The sequence below is a fragment of the Ornithodoros turicata genome, chromosome 3, assembly GCF_037126465.1.
Source record: "Ornithodoros turicata isolate Travis chromosome 3, ASM3712646v1, whole genome shotgun sequence".
Classification (NCBI taxonomy): Eukaryota; Metazoa; Arthropoda; class Arachnida; order Ixodida; family Argasidae; genus Ornithodoros; species Ornithodoros turicata.
The window spans coordinates 87,476,605-87,498,853 of NC_088203.1; the positions used below are offsets into that span (position 1 = coordinate 87,476,605).

The 22,249-nt window shown below is 46.4% G+C and overlaps 1 protein-coding gene across 4 annotated transcripts in view; it reads left to right on the forward strand.

Annotated features, from left to right (window-relative positions):
• LOC135388768 (protein unc-13 homolog B-like) overlaps nucleotides 1-22,249 on the forward strand; it is a 291,747-nt gene that overhangs the window by 214,085 nt on the left and 55,413 nt on the right. For all 4 annotated transcript variants that reach the window (XM_064618549.1, XM_064618547.1, XM_064618546.1 and 1 more), the window contains one exon: nucleotides 12,520-12,584. In XM_064618549.1, coding sequence (XP_064474619.1) covers nucleotides 12,520-12,584 — 65 coding nt within the window. The remainder of the gene's footprint in view (nucleotides 1-12,519; nucleotides 12,585-22,249) is intronic.

Genomic DNA, 22,249 nt, shown 5'->3' on the forward strand with positions numbered 1-22,249 from the left:
TTCCAAGAACGCGTCGTCCATGTTGAGTCCCTTCATCCGAAACCGGTTTCCTGGGTTGCGGCTCGACTGTGCGCTGTTCTCCGGCGGAGAAGGGGGAGATTGGAGTCCCATTGCTAGGCGACGCAGCTGTGCCGGACCCAAGATGGTGGCCTCGCTCGCCGGCGTGGCTCAGTGTCGCTACTCTGCTTCCTATTTAGTGACTCTAGTTCGTATAGTGCTGTCTCGGCCGCATATTCCACTGATTTTGCGTCCTTCCTTCAAAGCCGAAGACATTTCTATCGCGAATAAAAGTTTTGTGTGCTGAGGCGATCATCACAGCGGCGGAAGCTAAGGGAGAGATAAGCCTGCAGGCAAGGCTGGTGAAAAGAAGCGAGAAGCACAGGCACACACATGTTTTTTTTTTTTGTGTGTGTGTGTTCGCGCGCGCGCGTGTTTCTATGTCCCTGCCACTCGGTTCTTTCCATCGTTCATCTGTCTCGACTAGTCTGCGTATACGGGGAAAGATTGTCGCTGCCGCGTCGTTGCACAAAATGCGTTACCCTTCGTGGATATCAATCAATTCCAAGATATTGGGGTTACATATTTGTGTCAGAACGTTTTTAAACAACCTTCAATACTTCTGCTACCTGCTGGACTCTTCCGTGTCAAGTTAATTTTGATATTTGAGGTGTCCGTGATATTTCTTATTCCGTGTTAGCACCGCGAAGCAACTGTGGCAGTGATGGACCTACAGACGTGGGCAGGTAGAGAGAGGACAGCAGGAAGGAGTGGAGGACAGGGGGGGTTAGTATGCGTCCTGGGCCGACTTCAGGGGGAACTGTGCCGACATCCGTCGGGAAAGACTGCCGGCAAACCCAGGGGAAACCCTCAGATAGTACAGCCGGTTTCCGAGATTCGAACCCGAGTCACTTCCCAGTCTCGGCGTGGAAAGCGATCACCCATCAACTATCCCACTAAAGCTAAGTGTGTCCGTGATATGATCCACGACCTACTACTACATACTAGAGACCTGGACATACCGCAGTAGCCTATGGGAGAGCCTGGTCATGGGTTAGTTACGCTAATGGGCACTAGAGGCGCCACTCGGCGGGAAGAGGAAATGGCGGGTACATAATTATCATTATTGCTACCGTCGTTCGTCACCTATAGAAACTGTAATATAGCTTCCGAAAGCCCATAACATCGATGCCTCAGGCCCATAGTAGCTTATGTAATGCATTGAGCAGTTTCCTTTAGCGGTCGGATGGGAAAGATTGCTCCAGCAGGCAGGACTTCCTCCTCATCTAGCAACACTGACACTTAATGCGTCATCAGCTGAGCGTGCACGCAACAACGCTCGAACCACTCTCGCTCCAACTTTATTCTGATGATGGTCACTTTCGCTTTGTCTCTCTCGCATTGTCCCTCTGGAATTTTGAGATACAAAAAGCCCATCGTCGAAAATGCACGGCAGGATGCGTGCGCAGGGGGCACTCATCCAACATAGTCCAGACATCTGTGCGAATCAGCTGGAATTGAAGCGTTACTCACAGCAGGGGCAGAAAAGCGGCTTTCACTTTCTGGTCACGCAAACCACGGCGGGGACGAACAATGACTGTCGGAAGCAGACAACGCGAAATATAGAGTGGCAGACAGACGGCACAGATGTTCCTGAAACTATTTCTACAAAACTGCTGGGGAATTGTCGTCATTCTTCAGAGAAAGTCTAACAGTAGTTCATAATCTATAACACAAATACATGGGGTAATACATTACTATCACCAGCTCCCGTGGCATAGTGCTTAGGATGATCGCTTTCCACGCCGAGACTGGGAGGTGACACGGGTTCGAATCCTGTCACCGGCTGTGCTGTCTCAAGTTTTCCCTGGGTTTTCTGAAGACCTTCCAGACGAATGTCGGCGCAGTTCCCCCCTGAAGTCGGCCCAGGACGCATACTAACCCCCCTGTCCTCCCACTCCTTCCTGCTGTCCCCTCTCCATCTGTCCACGTCTGTACGCCGCACATAGCCACAGTTGCTTCGCGGCGCTAATACGGAACTAGAAAATAAACAAAGAGTAATACAAAACTTTACTATCACGTGATACTTGTCCGCCAATCCGGATAGCCTACAATGCTTGTCGCGGACGGCTGTGCGGGCTATGATCAGTGTACTTTGGCAAAACATCAACCTTGGGAATCCGAAATGCGAAATCTGAATGCGAAAAATTCGCAGAAATGAGACTGTTTTCTTTTATTTATTAATTTATTTATTTTGCAGAAGTGAGTTTTTTTAAATCCGTGATATGGGAAGTGTCACGCGAAGTATTTCTTTTGGGAAGTTCGCATTTATACAGGGAAACTTCGCTTAGAAGAGTGTGCGCAGCGGCGGTGATCTCTTCCGCAGCCCCTCCTGGTGTGTTATGACGTCAGGCTCTCGTGGCCTTCGATTGGCTGTCGAGAATCGTCTGCTACGGCGACGGAGCAACGTGACCGGTCGACTTAGAGAAAGGAACTGGCGCATCCTACTTGTTGGATGGCGTGTACGATGGCGCCCTCACGGAAGTTATATCGCAATATTGCTGACGCCTTTTCATAAAAAATACGTGCCTTTTTAGCCTTCATTTTACTCCGTAAATCTCATTTTAATCCCTTTTTTATTGCCTAAAAATGCGCCCTCTGGTTAAGTTAAAAACTATTTTTCTATGGACGGGATACTGCCCAAATAGAGCCTCTGGTTTTGACACGACAAGAAGGTAACGGATAAATTTCCATTCGCTTTTTTAGTCTCGATTTTAATTTCAGTGCTTGTGCCCCGTTTATGCCTTATCTGTTTGCTTAGCATCGTATATGCACATAAGATTGGGACGTGGAGAAAGCAAGCGGCGGCTCATGGAGCTTGAGCCTCTGGGCATTCAAAAGTACCACCCGGCCCTCGATTTCATATCCCTAATTACTACGTAGGGACAGGTCAGATTCCTTCCTGTCCAGCTAAGGAAACATGCAAGGAGTAACCAAATATGGGTTATATGAAATGTGATGGCAATTGATGTTCTGAGGCTGGAACACATAGAAAGGACAAATACATACAAGGCCTCCAGTCCTTTCTATGTGTTCCAGCCTCAGAGCATCAATTGCCATCATGTTCAACAGATGCCGCTTGCGTCGATCCCGTCGTATGAATGTGTGTGTGAGTGAGGAAACATGTAAGAGTGAAAGTGGGATGAGTGAGAGAGGGGTTGGCCACTCAGACTAACGCACCCTTGGAAGTGGCTGTGGAGGTGTGATAGCTTAGCGCTTAGCTATTCAGCAGATGTGAGTTCGAGTCCTACAGCTGGCTAACCTTTTCAGTGACTTAATTCCATCTTCATCATTAACTTCTTAATCTATGAAATGTCGCTGCACTGGCGCCCAAATAATTAGTTTGGACCCACGCGATCAGGAAGTCCTCTAGAGACGACCACTGTGGTAGAGTGAACAAATAGTCTCATCGGACAACCTAAGACCTAATCTCCTTCTTAACGAGTCCTCTCCTTTACCTCCGACAGTGTGCTCTGATTAGAGTATATTTCATACCAGCTTCCGCGATGAGTGGCGGTGCTTCCAGAGTCCGCAAAGATTAGGTACGATAATGAACTAATAACCATGTTACTGTATAGGTCGGTTGCGCCGTGTGCAAACGCAAATGAAGCTCCCCGAATAGCATCGACCGTATAGTAGGTGTAGGTAGGCACAATGTAATTGAGACGCGAAGAGAAAGTGCAATACCGAATAAAGGTGCTGAACTACCGTAAGTTCGTGCCTATGGATCTCCGGAAACCAGCGGCCTGGCCGAGCAGGTCAAGGCGTCCCGCTCCTTGGTGGTGGTAGCCAAGGCTGTGCTGAAGACTGGGAGGTGGTGTGTTCGAATCCTACCACCGGCTGTGCTGTCTGAGGTTTTCCCTGGGTTTTCCGAAGACTTTCCAGACGAATATCAGCACAGTTCCCCCTGAAGCCGACCCAGGACGCATACTAACCCCCCACGCCTTCCTACTGTTCTCTCTCCATCTGTCTACGTCCCTACGCCGCTCATAGCCACAGTTAATTGCTTCGCAGTGCTAACACGGACATTAAAAAAAAATCTCCGACGAAGTTTTGCGATGCCACGCTGTGAATAATGCACCGGATCGACTTATCTGGCAGCACGTTCTCGCCGGCAAAAAGGAGCTCGGTAACACTGTGGCTGATATGTACGTGGCTTCCATCTTGATTGTTTTCTTATAGGGATTTGGAGGTTTTGGTTTGGTTTTAACTTTGGATCGCGATGTTGAATCGGTTTGAAATTTACCACGACGAAACGTACCAATTAGAGTTCCACTCGGACACAGGAATTTTCCGCCTGCATTGTGTAATTGGTGAGTACGGCCCGCCTGCATGGGTAGACTTTTATACGTAGCTACCCTGTACATGTGGAGACAACTGACCTATTTTTTGTTAGTTTCGTCTTTCCATGGACGAAGCGACGAGAATATACACGAACGGAAGAAACACACAGAGTCGCTTATATATTCGTCCGCTACGGCGAGCTGTTGTTCCGGTGGGCAGCTAAGGGATATTTTCCTCTTATATGCGATCTCCTCAGTCAGTATCTTGGGCTGAACTTCGGACCGAAGAACAGCACCTTCCTAATTATGTCTTATCCGCTTTGGGCATCCCGCACAGTAGAAGGGGAGGGCTACTTTTGACTATCTTTTACCTTTCTAAAGATTCTTTGATAAGATAATGAATCTACGCTACGACAGGTTGCATCTGCACAGGGGAGAGAGTTTGGAGAAATCACGTGCCGAAGTGTCTGCCCAATCACAAGGCAGCAATTGGGGATATTCACATGTTTCTCCGCATGGGTCCACAGAAGAAACGCCTCGTCACCTTGAGCTGTTGCTCCCTTATTTGGGACACTGACCAATGAGGTCGCTCAATTGACAATAGGCAATAGAGGAGAGTGGGAAACAGGTGTGTTGCGCAGACAGCTGAGCTACTGGCATATAGCTCAAGTCTTCACCTGGATTCTGCGAGTTGATTTCTTCAGGTGTCGGAATTCCCATTTTGTTCCAAACGCTTGCTCAACGCGTGTTGGCAATACAGGTGCACGATATTCTGTAGGAGATACCCCTGTCACACGGCAAATTGAATGTCATTCCCAGCGAATGATATTCGCACTGAATGACATTCGTTTCGTGTTACACGGTGAATTCAAATGGCAATACATGCGAATGATATTCGCCTATCGAATGAGTTCGGGGAACACATTCGCTTTTCACTTTCGCACCGACAGCGCACCCCATCGGAGTAAAGAGGTATCAAAAACAACAATGATAAACCGTTCGAAGGAATGAAAAACAAACAAAAAGTTGTACTCCAATATTTTATCACGAATTTGATAACTTTTGACACGAAGGAAGGAAGGTTAAACACCGTTTTTGGGAGAACTACCCTCGTTCCCAGTCGTCACGTTGCCAAGCGTGGTACAGATAGGCTTCTTAGTTGTCTTTGCATGTGGTACTTACCCAAGCAGCACAATGTACTGAAAGTCGAGTGCAATAGGGGTGGACGGGTAGGTGGAAGGCATTGAACAGACTCCTGAAACTAAGGAACATTGATAAGACACATACCGTCCACCCATATTGCACTCGACTTTCAGTACATTGTGCTGCTTGGGTAGCCAACTAAGTGCCTTTGAAAAGGGAACTGTTTTGTGAAATAATCTGATGTTTCGCTAGTTTCGAGTAAAATAAATAAAAATTTAAGTAATCCACTATAATGCTTCGTATGTTCGGCCCTGGTGTCTAAATTATCGACAGTGACATCGTTTCCGAATGACATTCTGTTTCTTCGTGTAGCTCGATGTAAGACAAACGAATGACATCCGGTGCGATTGTCAATCGCTGGGAATACCATTCGGTTTGCCGTGTGCCAGTCTTTGACACCCCACGTGTATTAGCGCCGGGAACGGAGTGCTAAGCACGCCGGGAATGTGCACGCCCTGTGTTCCGTCCGTCCGTGTTTTCTGGTCGCTTCGTTATGGAAACGTACTAACCGTCCCGACTACTATACTTCATCTTAGCTGCTTCCTTGCTTAGTAAAGAAAACGGCCCTTTGCGATGACTAAAGATATGCTAAAGCTCCCTACATCTCTGTCTTCTTCTTTTTCCATTCTGTGTCCTACGAACTTTCCTTTCTATCCGAGCAGTATGATACGGAGTGTCGTATAACCCGAGAATGCCTTATGTGAAAATGAGCTTGCACAGTTAAAAGTATAATTCGCTTGTACGCGTAGTTTGGGTGAACGTGTCCTTGGTTTCTAGCATATTCGGTGTGTACTAGCCGCGTTTATCTGGAGTTGCGCCTTAAATGTGCCGAAAACATTACTACCAGTTCGAAAGAAACTGCTATGTGCCTTATGAATGCGGATTATACGAATGAAGATGCGGTAAGATCCCACCCCTAGCGCGATTCTAATGCCGAGCGCTCTTCCTGTCGATAGGGCGAGCACGTTGTTCGGGTTTGTGCGTCTTGTATGAAGTAACCAGACGTCTCGATTTAGTCGAGACAGGTCCCGCTTTTACGGTGGTAGTCACGCTGTCCCACCAGCCAGCTTATGAGACGCAGTTTCGTCCTGCTTGTGACTGCAATAAACCCAAATGGTCAAAGCGTCCAGCTAGACAGCGGAAGCGCATGAGATTTTCACGTGGCTCTCGCTCTCGTCTCGTGTCTTTCCTCGAACTAGACGATGGAAGTATACTTAACGTGTTGGCAAACGAGTCATTCGTTTAGTTAAAACTTTCCCGAAAGTAAAGTTCCCTCACGCACGCTCAAGCTGCTTCCATGGCAGCATGGTTTCGGTTCAGTGATAATTGATCGCGGGGCTGAGAACAGTGACGAGACCGAGGTGAAAGTTCAGCGAATAGTTATGCAAGAGGGAGAATTGTGTCTTGATATCTGCAAATATGGAGACATATAGCGAATTCGGGTGGTCATTTCATGCAAGACTGGCGATAGGGGGGGGGGGGGGGGAGTAAGGCGACCGCCTTAGGCTCCGCGCACGAAGCCCTCAACCAGGGATTACTTTTTTTGAAGTATCAAGTATGCACTTAATCGTACGCGCGATACAGAAATGAGAAGAAGAATGTGGTATGTGCCATTCTGTCATGTAATGAAAAAATGTCGCACTTTTAAGAAAAATTCGCCAACCCTGCAAGCTATAGCGAGGATTTCGCACCCTTCTCTCCTGCTGCCATTTCCCGCACTGCTAAAATCTCCCACTGCGAAAATCTTATCATTCCTTATCCTTTCGTTACTGCTGGTGTGAAACAGGCCCCGCGGTGTGCCTTTGCCTCAGGCCCCGCACACCCCTAGCACCGGCCCTGATTTCATGGCAACACGGCCTAGCGCTTGGAAATTGCTAGGTCGGCGCTTTCGCTTGATAACGTGACCGTTGTCACCCGAACATGAGTGCCAGGAATCTAGCTGTTTTAGTCGCTGCTAGGGGCATCGCTGCTAGGGGCGATCGCTCGTCTTCGGGTTCCGTCGTCTGCTAACCCACGTGAACTTCGATATACGAGCCAATGAGGGCCCTCGCTACCCTCGCAATGCGAATGTGACGGCACTGGATAGTTGGGCAATCTGCTGCCCGGCTCGCTTCGAGACCGGGCGGAAAAAAAGTGCTAGCTGGCAAATCCTCGGCGTTCGGAAAGTGCCACGCGAACATGCGACATCCGGCAAAACTGGCGAGAACAGGCGGGACTTGGTAAAAAAAAAGTTGCCACGAAATGACCACCCGAATTCGCCAGTAGTAAACAATGTACAGTTGTCTAGGGTTATTTGGTATGCTGGCTAGCGAGTACCGCCGCAAAAAGAAGAAAAAATAGTGAGAGAGAGAGAGAGCTTTATTTGTACAAATATGTGAAATACATACATTGGTTTGTGTGGAAAAAGCTGCTAGAAACAGCTCAACAAGCCCCACATACCAGCAGCATAAGCGGTAGAGAAAAGGAAACATGGAAACACATACAAAATATTACAAGGATTATTGAATATTACTGAAAGTAAGGTGGACGTCCCCAGGAATATGTCCTAGGAATATGAACATACTGCTGACTACAATATATATCATATACAATATTTTACAATATTAGACAACAATATATAATAGCCGATAATTAAAAATTTACATAAATGTAATTTCATAATTCCCTTGTAAAACAGTTTAATTTGTCATGATATAGATGTCATTTCTTTTTAGGCTATATATAAGTTCTTCAGTAAGACCATACCTGTTTAATGTACTCGGGAGTGAATACTCGAGTGACTGGAACCCATAATTTGTTCGTGGCCGCGGAACATACTAATACTCGGGATGCCGAGTGGCCCGGGTTATATTATTTCTCCTTAATCTAGCACAGCCAGCGAGGGTACTTGTTTTTTTACGCGACTGAGATCTTGCAGAGACTAAAATCAGATAGTCATAAAGCGACGGAAGAGTCGGAACCTTGAATTTGTGAAAGAGATGAGAACAGTGATCTGTATACTGGAGACCACCGACAGCGCGCAAGGCGTTTTTCTGTAGTGTAATTAGCTTCCGAGAGAGAAAGGAAGAGTAAGTCACAATGTGTAGGCGCTACCTTTTAAAAAGCGAAGACAGTCAAGGCGTACGAAATGTGAAAGCATTCCAGCAGACGAAGGGCGGTCCTTGCGCTGTGACTAGAGGCGGATCTAGAGCCTCTGTTTGTAGGGGGGTGGGGGCGGTTTCTTTGTCGAAGCGCGTAGTGGGGGAGGGGAGAGAGGGAAATAGAATGTATAAATTGACGTTTTGGGGGCCATCGCCCCCCCCCCCCCTCCCCTCGGATCCGCCACTGGCTGTGACTGCACGTGATTTGCGTGCGGCCCAGCTGCAAACTTGACCATAGCATAGGTTAGGCCTTGGCAGAAACACAGGTTTCGCCTGCACTGTACTCCTTGGTGCGCATTTCTGAACATCTGGACGAGTATAATGGCAGCACACTTCATCGCACGCCACTTCCTGACCGTATCGGCCGCACGCCGGTCACGTTCCTCATTTTCGGTCACGCGGGTCTGCATCTCCCACAGAAAATGGCGGCACATCTGCAATCTCCATACTTGCGCGAAGGCTCCGCAGCACACCGCCTATGCACTGTAGCTCCGAGGCGTCCGTGTTGCCAAACAACGTGGAAGACATCACATGAGACGCGCTGTGCAATAGTGGGTAACAGCGTCCGCTCGTTGGTGGTAGCCAAGGTCGTGCGGAAGATTAGGAGGTGGTGGGTTCAAATCCTGCCACCGGCTGTGCTGTCTAAGGTTTTCCCAGGGTTTTCCGGCAGATTTTCCTGACGAATGTCGGCGCAGTTTCCCCTGATGTGGGCCCCAACTCCCTGTCCCCCAGTCCTCCCTGCTATCCTCTCTCCATTTATCCATGTCTGTACACCGCTCATATACCCATGCACGGTTGCTTCGTGATGCTAACACGGAATCAAAAATGCAACACATTAGGGAGTTTTAGCACATTGGAAGCGCTCCATGAAAACTGTATGATAAAGGAGACTGTCAAATCCAAGATCATGATATCCCAGCCACTTCAAGGGAATCAGGTGCTTCAGAGGTTATCATGCTTTTGGAATGGTTATCGTAAAGGCATTCCCCTCTTCTAAATCTCTTCTAATCCTCCCAATCCTTCTGAAACTTCCTACTGAACCGCGGCGCCGCGATGAAGAAACCTCTCCATTCACAGTGACTCCACGAGTGATCCAAAAGTGCGTTGAAGGGATAGGGATAGGAAAGCATATCAGTGCGGTTCCCACTTTTCCCACTCTCTTTTCCTTTTCTGCTCCTCTTTTCTCTTATTCTCTTTCTTTTTTTTTTCTCTCTTATGGGATCAGCACGTCGGCCTTGGCCTGTCTGACCTTACCCACTTTCTTTATCTTTAATAAACATATCCCCCCCCCCCATATCGGTTCGTTGATTTCTGTTGCACACGGTAATGTATTTCGAACTTCGAACTGTATCAGACCCGTGCATTAGTTTCCGGCAGATCGAGTGGTATGATTTATTGTAGGCATCTGAAAGCAACGAGACCCACGCACGTAGGCTTTCCCGCGGAGAAGGGCCGTGCGCGCGTCGTCAGTCTAACAACAGTCCGACGACAAGAGGGCGTTCCCGTTTTCCTGGCGTCGAGATGCGGCTTCCCATCGCCAGCCCTAAAACAACGTCAACGAAACGTCACGCGAGCCGATCGCAGCCGCCTGTAATATGCTCCTCCCCCGGCGCCCGCAGGAAAATACTGAAAACTCGGAAAATACATCGAGTTGAACGAAAGTGATTGGCGGGGAGTTGTTCATAGTCTATGACACATGTCCGACAGTTTTCTTTTCTTTTTTTGTCAGTTTCGTTAGGGAGCTAATTGTCCCCTTACAGAAATGCTAGCACATTTAATACCCAGACAGCACAGCCTGTGCGGGGATTCGAACCTGGGTCACCTCTTAGTCTCGGCATGCATGGATCGGGTTGTGACGTCTCGCTCCAAGGTGTGACGGATAAGCGTCAGAACGGGTTATATGCATAGACGTGAACGTGCATTCCAAGTTTTACAACATGGGGTTGAGGCGTAGATAATTGGCACCACAAACACCGAAAATAATCGGATTGTGAGATCACGGCAGCTTCACTCCACGCGAACGTGTGTTTCTTCAGTGCTTACAACTTTCCCGAACAGCACCTAAACTACGTTCCGACTGCCGGGCAGGCGCTCTCCGGGCGGGGAACGGCGAACGGAGAAAGGCGAGTGTGTCCACACCGAGGTGTGCCGTACTGTCGAGATATACCGATGAGAGCGAGACAACCGAGGCTTCCGCACGCGTTACGACGTGGTAGCACGCGGAAAATGACAGCACGATCGGGACCGGGCCCTCGTCGTCTTCTTTACTTTGATTGGCGGGTCACTGTTGGTCCGGCAGTCGTTAGCCGCTCAAGCAGTTCCATCTAAGAAGTCGGCCCAGGACGCACATTCCCGAGGGCGTTAGTCGTGACGTTGCCCACGCCTCTGAGGCCGACAACGGAGAGCCCTATTCACTATCACCACCACCACCAGGTTCCATCTCCACCGTTACGGGCGCCGTTGCGAACGCTCGCACGGTAGTGGGAACGTAGCTCTAAATCAGCAAGACTCTCGACCTCTCAGTATGACAAACATTGATCGGTTCATGGAGGTGGTCAAATATAGCTCATCAACGCACCGGCTTAAAAGCGCTGTTTACTTTTCTGATCACTGTAGAGGACTTCGCTCTTCATATTTTCACGAAATTACCTCTAGCTACGGCGGTAGATTATCTCCTGTCGCGATGAATCACCCCATTCGTAAACACCGAAATAAAGTGCCGTCAGCTTCTGAAACGACTGACTTTGATGGCATCGCTGTGAACCCGTACAATAACTTTTGTGCTTCTTTTTCTATAAGCCCCATTTTAAAATGTACACGTACAAAGAAAGAGTCAGACGGAGACAGCTTCCGTTCAGCGTTATGTCTGTTCCATCATAGTGAAAGTCGTCCCATTATCTTGTTGCTTTCGTCCTTGCACTGACGGCACTTCCAGGACTTCCGAAAGCCTCCTTTTAAGACGCGGTCCTCAATGCACCAGAAGCCTATACGCAAAACCTCCTCCTATACAACGCACATTTATCTGAAGTGCTGAACAATGTGTGTAGGGAGGAAATGTCGCAACTAACATTAGACCTCAGCCTCAGAAAGTAGTCAGAAAGTCTTTCTTTCTTTTGTGTGCGAATATTGAATACCGAAGCGAATAATTATGCATTCGATTCGAATTCCGAACCGAACATGGAATTCTATGTTCGATTTTCGAATGAAAGCGACGTATCTGCGCAAAACCGAACAACGATAACAGCAGCAACTACATGAGTGACGGTGGGATTAGGTGATTCATCACAACAATAGACCTCCCCCCGTTTACAAACAAATGACGTCAGATGGTACAACAGCGCCGCCAACTGGGTAGACTGGAACTACTGGAAGTGGCGGTTTCGAGGCGGATATCGGCGATTTTTTTTCTCCCCGAACACGCGGAACAGTTACCGGCGAACGGTTTTCGGCGCTTTCTTCGCATTTCGGTAAATACCGAAAGTGAGAAACCATAAGTACAATTCACACAATCTTACGTTTTTTCATTCGAATCTCCACCTGATGAGGTGCAGATTCCGGAACGAAAGCTTGTCATTAAAACTAGATTCTCCTAACTTTTTAAATTTTATTATTGAAATTGTAGAGACAAAAAGATGAGAACACTGAAACTACTGTTTATTAGCGTACAAGCCTTCATGTAGCGGACTGCGTATTCAGCTGTACCATCAGTGTTTTTATCTTTTTTTTCACTTGTGTTGACCGTACCTGACTCAAAGTTTTGACATTCCCCGGTTGCCACTTTAAATTGGAGGTGATAATATATCACTAAGTGTCTTGTCCTGTTTTTCCTTTCGCAGAGCGGGGGAGCTCTTAGATCAAGCGCTCGAGATGGATCCAAGAGTCTCTGGCCCCGGAGCGGAGGGTAAGTGTCACTCTTATCTTGTACTCCATCTTGTTGCCCGTACGTACTGATAAGCATCAATGGCTTTTCGTTCCGCCTTCTGCTAATGGAATGATCTAAGCGACTGCTATCACATCCAAGCTTGTGTTAGCAAGTCTTATGCGGGGTCCGGAGGCTCGTATTGCGACTTTCGGCCGTATTGCGACTTTCGGCCGTAATGAGACTTCAGTCGTAATGAGATACAATCAGCTCAATAAGTCGCGAAAAAGGAACGTTAGAAGCACAAAACTGTTAACATCGAGGGGGGGGGAGAAAAAGAGGGGGGAAAACAAACAAACTGGCACTCGAAAATTCAATCTCTCCCAGCCAACTTGCCCAACTGTCGGCGCGGAAACTGTTTAATTAACTTGCAAGTTAGATTAATCTCGTAATTCGATGAAGCATTTCGAAACTGCGGATACAAGAGGATACCTAAAAAATTGAAGTTCATATTTCGTGCCGCACCGGTGAATGCACGGTGCCGGAGCAGCGCGACTTCTGCATAGAAATGTTGAAAATCGTTCCAGCGCTACAAATTGGATATTCTAGGTTGTATTTGCGCAATTAATATATGGCAAACTTTTAATTGTGGTTATTTTAATTTGACGTATATAGAAGATTAAATCGTTTTCTGGAAGCTTCTGTACCAGACGCAAAAGTTATTGCATGACATCTGCATTGATTAAAATTTTAATTTCGCAAATAACGATAACTGGCACGTTAGTACCGTAAGTGTTTAGAGACCAACTGACCGATTTCTAGCACTGGTCATCAGGAAATATGTCCGATTGTGGAAACTTGTTTATCGCGTGTCTTGGCAGGGATAGGAACTACGCGCGCGTGGGGAGGACGGAGGCGACTGTGCCTGCCCCCACCCATATTATTGAGACACCCTTTCCCATGCGTGCCCTTTCCGATATTGCCATGTGGCGCCGTCTGCATTCTAAGAAATCGCAGCTAGGAGAAGAGCCGCTTATGCTGGATATGACTAACACATGTAAACAGGGATTCCCGCCCCCCTCAAGCTCTTGGTTTCTAGCAACCCCCCCCCCCTCTTAAGTTTCTAAGGTTGACCAGTACAAGTCAGCTACCAATGCGCATATCCGCAAACATGTTCATGTACAAATACCCCCTCCCCCCTTGGAAGGTCGGTGTTCCCCCAGAGCCAGAGGTTGATTTCTGGGCCAATACATCCTTGTAAAGCACAACATGGATTGATGTCACGAAACATATTGCTTTCAGTATTCAAACTTTGGCGGGTTAAATTTTCGAGGCAAATACATATGGCTACAGTATCATTCTTAGGGCCGACATGACCGTAACTACTTTTAACTACACTGGGTGTTTCTTTTTTATTCGCTACAGATTTTAAATTAAAAAATCCTGTGAGACCAGCACAGATGCTATGATTAAAGACAGATTATACAGTTACATGGACATTCTGTCCACCAGAGTATCTCACTACTGAATGATTAATTACAACTCAAATTCGTTATATTTACCTTTTTAACTTTTTACCTTATTTTACCTTTTTAGACGTTTTTGGCCAAATATGAGATAGCACAGTGGAGCCAGTCATTATTCCAAGGAACCTTTTCCCTTTTTTTTTTTTTTTGCTAGGATTTATTTTACAAATGAGCCGAAACCGAAACAAGTGCATCTCGAGCACTGGCAGAACAACGCCCATTTCACGGCGGAAGGCCACGTGCTTTGGATCGATGGAGCTGATTAGAATAAGCGCCGGTATGCTGACCTGATACTCGCCCAGATTGCGACCCAGATTACTTGCCAGAGACACCAAAAGGCAGCAGCTCCCGTGGCTTAGTGGTCCCATGTCACGTCGAGACAGGAAGGTACCCGGGTTCGAATCGCGGTGCCGGCTGTGCTGTCTGGGGTTTTTCTGGGTTTTCCTCAGACGCTTTCAGACATATGTCGGCACAGTTCCCTTAGAAGTCGGCCCAGGACGCGCATTTCCCCAGGGCGTCAGTTGTGACGTTGCCCACCTCTGTGAGACCGACAACGGCGAGCCCTTTCACCACCACCACCATCACCAGAGATGAAGGCCCATCCTACGCTCCTGCTGAGCTTGGTTTCGGTTCCGGTTCATAGGAAAATTTAGCGATGGGTGCATAAAAGTATGTGCCCGTTTTGCGATTGTCAACTCACCCTTTCACTGTTCACAAACAGAAGGCACAACCGGAAGCGTCAGCGGCTACATGTGGCGCCACGCCGTGCCACCGCATAGGCTTTGCGTCAAAAAATAGCTCAACCCCAGCGAACATTGCAGCAAAACATATGCCACACAATGTAAAAAGAAAAGTAAGCATCCTACGTCAATTCGAATGCAAAACCGATTTTAGCCATGCAAAAACAGCAAAGGTGACGAAGGAACGATCATTAAATGGGTACACCTTATCATTACAAGCTGTACTAGCTGGTCGCCTTGCATGTTTGTCGCTCTTAGTTTTTTTGGCGTTTCTCGAATGGCTGTATCCGCATCCCTAGATAGCTACCTATTTTAGGCGCTCGTGCTCTGCATTCAAATTCCTCCAATCCTAACTAACGAAACATCCTTTACACCAATCAAAATTGACTCGGATAAGAGTCAAAATGCAGGCTAACTAGTGATACATGATGAAAGGAAAACACAGACACACAGAATCTGACAATGAAAAGATGGCTAAGAAGCAAGCGAGCTGGTGAAGTTGAATTTTGTCCTCAACTGTGCGTTTTACTTTCTTTCTGTTGCATATATATTTGTGGTCTGTGACGTAAAATTTTCAGCTGTGCTTGAGGCTTCGTGTTGTGCCTGTCCCTTCGTGTCCCCTAGTCTCGGTGTTTTACATTATGCTACAGCGAATCTGTTCGTGACTGTGTATGTTTTTCTTGACTCGGGGTTCAGTCAAATTTCAAAATTGACTTGTTCATTGTCCGGGTTCGTTGCGTGGGAACTTCTCCCCCACTTTTCTTTTTTTTCTTCTTTTTCTTTTTTGTGGCGTGTGTGTGTGTGTGTGGGGGGGGGCGGATCGTTAGAAAGAGAAATATAATTAGAAAATTTCGACATCTGTTTCGCACATGTAAATGAGCTAGCACAAACGTAAACCAATATGCTTGGGCCTCACAATGTCCTGTTGTGCTTTCTGTTTGTACAGTGAAAAGGTGATACATTGGGCGACGTTAAATAATGACTAACTCCAATTCTGCTCAGTATCTCACGTTTTCCCGGAAACCAGTAATTAAACACTTAATGAATTGATTTTTTATTTATTTATTTATTTATTTATTTATTGTAATTATACTAAATCTACGTATGTGGCAGGATTCGAGAAAGGCCGAAAAACTGAGAGCGCCAAACATGCAGGGTGACCAGCTTATGCTTGACTAAAACCGTTTTTGCAATCGGGTTGACGTAGGATGCTTACTTTTCTTTTTACATTGTGCGGCATCTGTTTTTCGGTAACGTTCGCTGAGCTTGGGCTATTTTGACGCAAAGACTACGCGGTTTTGGCCCAGAATCGGTTAGTATTACCGGCAACAATGTTACAAGTATAGCATTGTGTTGCGTCGGGTTAATGAATATAATATGTACATATGAGTACATATGTGCTCGGGACAATGGGTACAATGCAACTCGTTATGTTTTCTCCATATTAGGCTCCTTCCATAGAAACACAGTCGTCTTCCCTTTCATTTTGTCCCTTTTAGAAGCTTGTTTACTGACGACAAACATTTCAAGAACGGGCTTATAACAGCCGCGGGCGTGACGAATTTCTTGGATAAACAGGAAATGTGATATTTATAAACGACAAAAGGTGATGAGAGCATCCAAAGCTCTGCCGCTCGTCGCCGAAAAGTAATGCGCCGTTTGTTATGAAGATTGCCTCTGGAGGCCTTTATTCGATGTCCTTATCATTGCGGATTCGCGGAGTTTTTTTACGTTTGCATTTGCTTCTGTGGCGTCTTTGCGCGGTTCAATGTATGCGTTGCTGTCTGGTGGCAGAACGCGCTTTAGTTCGCTATATCGAATAATTCGCAATGTCGAAATCGCGGCGCTAAAAGAGGACCAACCGTAGACCCTAAAAACGCAGTCTTATCCTTCTCTCTTGAGTGATGACGGAAAAAGATGAAACACCGGCTTGACACAACAGGCAATAAAATTTACTTGTAACGTTTCGACGCCTATGCGGGCGTCCTCATCAGACAAACGCAGTGAAAAAGTCTCTTGGGTGAAAAAGACGTTGCTGGGTGGCGGAAGAACGCGCCCAAGTTCGCTATATCGAATAATTCGCAATGTCGAAATCGCGGCGCTAAAAGAGGACCAACTGTAGGCTCTAAAAACGCAGTTTTATCCTTCTCTCTTGAGTAATGACGAAAAGAGATGAAACACCGGCTTGACACAACAGGCAACAAAATCTACTTGTAACATTTCGACGCCTATGCGGGCGTCCTCATCAGACAAACGCAGTGAAAAAGTCTCTTGAGTGAAAAAGACGTTGCTGGGTGGCGGAAGAACGCGCCCTAGTTCGCTATATCGAATAATTCGCAATGTCGAAATCGCGGCGCTAAAAGAGGACCAACTGTAGGCTCTAAAAACGCAGTTTTATCCTTCTCTCTTGAGTGATGACGAAAAGAGATGAAACACCGGCTTGACACAACAGGCAACAAAATCTACTTGTAACATTTCGACGCCTATGCGGGCGTCCTCATCAGACAAACGCAGTGAAAAAGTCTCTTGAGTGAAAAAGACGTTGCTGGGTGGCGGAAGAACGCGCCCAAGTTCGCTATATCGAATAATTCGCAATGTCGAAATCGCGGCGCTAAAAGAGGACCAACTGTAGGCTCTAAAAACGCAGTTTTATCCTTCTCTCTTGAGTAATGACGAAAAGAGATGAAACACCGGCTTGACACAACAGGCAACAAAATCTACTTGTAACATTTCGACGCCTATGCGGGCGTCCTCATCAGACAAACGCAGTGAAAAAGTCTCTTGAGTGAAAAAGACGTTGCTGGGTGGCGGAAGAACGCGCCCTAGTTCGCTATATCGAATAATTCGCAATGTCGAAATCGCGGCGCTAAAAGAGGACCAACTGTAGGCTCTAAAAACGCAGTTTTATCCTTCTCTCTTGAGTGATGACGAAAAAAGATGAAACACCGGCTTGACACAACAGGTAACAAAATTTACTTGTAACGTTTCGACGCCTATGCGGGCGTCCTCATCAGACAAACGCAGTGAAAAAGTCTCTTGAGTGAAAAAGACGTTGCTGGGTGGCGGAAGAACGCGCCCTAGTTCGCTATATCGAATAATTCGCAATGTCGAAATCGCGGCGCTAAAAGAGGACCAACTGTAGGCTCTAAAAACGCAGTTTTATCCTTCTCTCTTGAGTGATGACGAAAAAAGATGAAACACCGGCTTGACACAACAGGTAACAAAATTTACTTGTAACGTTTCGACGCCTATGCGGGCGTCCTCATCAGACAAACGCAGTGAAAAAGTCTCTTGAGTGAAAAAGACGTTGCTGGGTGGCGGAAGAACGCGCCCTAGTTCGCTATACGGTCATTCCATACCAAGCTTCCCAGACATGGCACTCGACCATTCCCGATTTTTCTTTCAGATAAATTGTGGTTGACTGTTCCCATGTAGCCGATGCTCTCTCGGCTTATTTTTGACGCGAAACTGACTTCACTTGGACAGTGTTAGTCTTCCCTTTTGTTATGGTATTATTTGGGAGTAGTCGAGAGAGTGTAAGTTGTCGTGCTTTCCCTCTGTTTATGGCACACCCTTTATTGCCTGACACCGTAGAGTCGGTGTTAGTAAGCGTTGTGTCCGTCCAGATTATGGTTATTCAATAGCCCGCCCTGCCCGTTGTCACCTAAGTACGTCCGTAGGCCCAACGGTCCCACTGCGTCGCCGCAGTAGGCGGTAGTAGTACTTTTTTTTTTCGATAAGGAACGCAAATAGGGGGGGGGGGGGGTTGGACCGCTCCCGTGTGTGTTTGGCGGCAGCGGCGGCGATGCGTCTTGGGCTGAAGCAGCCATGCGGGGTTATGCCGGATGAGTGCGGAGGTGTCAAATTCAAAAAAATTTTTTCGCTTCCAAAACAAAAAGTGTTTCGATGAAGCTTTGTAAAATAAGTGATCAAGGGGCCTACTGTCAAATGCAATTTGTTTCATATTTTAATCAGGACCACCTCAGTGTGCAATTGACGACTGAATATTTGGTAAAATGCAATATTTCCGAAATTCATTTTTTTTTTTTCTGCGTACTCTTCGAAGTCTGCGCGTTTCAAAATATTTTGACACGCCGCTAGACAACAGCGCTAAACAGTTTAAATGGCTCTAAAAAGATGCAGAGTTCCGTAAAGGATTGGTCTCGAAATTTTAGTTTTCTCGGGGCTATAAACTCTGGATATAAAGTGTCGATCAACTTTCAACGGGTCTTGACACGACAGTGGTTTGCTTTGCCTTCACTCAGAGGAGATTTGATTGGAATTTGCGTAAAAGCTTGTTTGTTAGAATTTTTTCACACTAGGTAGGTCACATGTCCCATCGCAATCCACGGCGACCACGGCGAAAAAAAAAAAATGCGGCAAAAATAAGCCGGGAGAGCGTTGGCTACATGGATACAATCAACCATAATTTATTTGAAAGAAGTCGGGGATTGTTGAGGGCAATGTCTGAGACGTTTGGCATGGAGTGACCCTATATCGAACACTTTGCAATATTGAAATCGCGGCGTTGAAACAGAGCGAACTCTACGCTACAATCGCAGTTTTGTCCTCCTCTCTTAAGGGAAGTTTGTGCAAGTGTAACTCCTATAACCGCCTTGTTCTTCGTCGGTGTCTTCAACGGAAATTTTGTTTGATGAAGGTGGTGTGGGATGTACCGTGATAACACTCTTTTCTGCGAACGGGTCGACTGTTGCGGGAAACTAGTATTTGCAATAAAAAGCTAACACATGTTTCTGCGTAACACGTGTTTACCTCCCACCAATGGCATTTGGTAATCAATATTTCAAACACCAGCAGTGAAGAAGAAGAAGAAAATGCGATATTTTAGGCATTCTCTTGAATGGATGGGAGAGAAATGAAATTTGAAAAACAACCAGGCGTAAACATTGGAAAGCAACGCCACAGCAGAGGTTTTCAGCCCAAAGAGCCAGAACCACTATACGTCGTCATGATGGGGCAACATGGCGTCGCCCTCCGGCTGCTGTGCGCCTAGACGCCGCCTAGACAAGTGTGCCGAGTGAACTTTGACCGGTAGCCATTTACCACCGGCGGCGGTGGCGTCAGCGGCGCGAACAGAAACAAGTCAAAAGCAGCATAAAACCGCAATCTACAGTCATCGCGATCAATAAATCGGCGAATACGTGCGTGAGCGATATGTATTTACTTCGTGCCATTAAATTTAAATAGTTTCCGTGTCATTACAAGCAGACAAAAGCAATACGCCTTCGCGAGAGAGCTGCAATGCGCTTTTTCCAATGAAGCGAGTCCGAAAACACGTGCCAAGAGGCCCTCGGCGCGCCGGTTTGGAAACTGCGTCGGCCCAAGCAGCACAATGTACTGAAAGTCGAGTGCAATAGGGGTGGACGGTATGTGTCTTATCGATGTTCCTTAGTTTCACGAGTCTGTTCAAGGCCTCCCACCTATCCGTCCACCCCTATTGCACCCGACTTTCAGTACATTTTGCTGCTTGGGGGCGTACCGAAAATTATCGGCGGCGCACATGTCCATGTGCGCCGCGCGCTACTGAAGTTGCTGCGCGCGGTTGCATGACACGTGTGTGTACTAGTACTAATGACATCATGTGCAAATAGTTCGCTGCATGAACACTCGTCATGGAGCATGGAGCGCTTACGCGCGACATCTGAAGCAGTGGAGGCAAAGGTTCTTTGCCGCAATGTCACAATTTTCGTAAAATATCGATGTTAATTTTGGTATATCTCCCATTTTATGTGGGGTGTTGAACAGGACCCTGAAACAGCAATTTTTACGACCTCTGTCCCCAGCCATCTGGAATATGCTTGTACATTGCTTTGCCTTTGCAACTAACAATGCTGCCTCCAGGGAAAAGTAGCGACAGCTTTTTCTCTTTTCCACCGCGACCTTGGAGCTTTAATGGCGGCCACAACATAGGTTTACGTTGTACAACTGCCATGAAACGTCCAAGGTCGAGGCAGCAAGATCAAGGCCCGCTTGCACGAAACATCTGCTAGGATCCTAACTTGAGACATTTTCTTTGGCGCAGCTCTGGCAGTGCATTTCGCTGATAAAAAAAGTTTACGTCAGTAGCACGTGACACAAGCACTAGCAAGGCTGCGCTAAAGGACATTCCTCAAAGTTAGGATCCTAGCAGAAGTTTCGTGCAAGCGGGCACAAGGGATGGCGGTACTTTTCCCAATTCAAGGACTTTAGTAATATATAGGGTGTTTCACGAAAAATAAGGCAAAGTAAAAAAAAAGTTTATCGCACACTAAAAAGATGGACTGAATATACAGGGTGCCCCAGCTATATGCAAACCGATTTTTTAAATATATATATACAGGGTGTCCAAGCTAACTGTGAACATATTTTTTAGAAATATATATCACACTTTTTCCAAGATGAAATCAATTGCAATATAGCATATGCTGAAGGGGACTCTCTAGGAGGGCATTAGCAAAGTCCGAAGGCAATGTCTTAATTAGCTTTCATTAATTTCATTAATTAACTTTTTAATCATAAAAGCTACAAAGTTGTCTCAATGAGAACATCTGTTCCTTTCGGTCACCTGATATCGTAGCCGTTTTCAGAACAAAAATCCGTTCGATAGATCGTCCGCAAAAAATTAGTGAAGGGACGCCATTTTTTTCTTTATTTTGTTCATTGCGCATCTTCGCAGACGCGTATTTCCTTCATCCCAACGTGAGAGGGGAAAGGAGTACAGTGCCGCCTCATGCGTCGAAGATGAGCTTTAACTTGCGGAAACAAAACAAACACAAATGTATCGGGTGACTTTATCGGAACTGGCCTTATCTAGGGTTGCATTTTCTGTTTCCTTTTAATCTTTTTGCAGGACGCGAGAGGCAATAGTGTGCTCTTTCTCCCTCTCACATTGGGGGTGAAGGAAAGACGCGTCTTCTAACAAGCGCAATGAACAAAATAAAGAAAAAAATTGCGTTCCTTCACGAATTTTTTGCGGGCGATCTATCGAACGGATTTTTGTTCTGAAAACGGCTACGATATCAGGTGACCGAAAGGAACAGATGTTCTCATTGGGACAACTTTGTAATTAAAAAGTTAATTAATGAAAGTTAATTAAGACATTGCCTTTGGACTTTGCTAATGCCCTCCTAGGGAGTGCCCTTCAGCATATGCTATATTACAATTGATTTCATCTTGGAAATATGTTCACAGTTAGCTGGGACGCCCTGTATATATATATATATATATCACTTTTTCCAAGATGAAATCAATTGCAATATAGCATATACTGAAGAGCATTCGTAATTAACTTTCAATAATTGACTTTTTAATTACGAAGTAGTCCCAATGAGAACATGTGGTCCCTTCGGTCACCTGATGCCGTAGCCGTTTTCAGAACAAAAATCTGTTCAGTAGATCATCTGCAAAAAATTTGTGAAGGAACACCATTTTTTTCTTTATT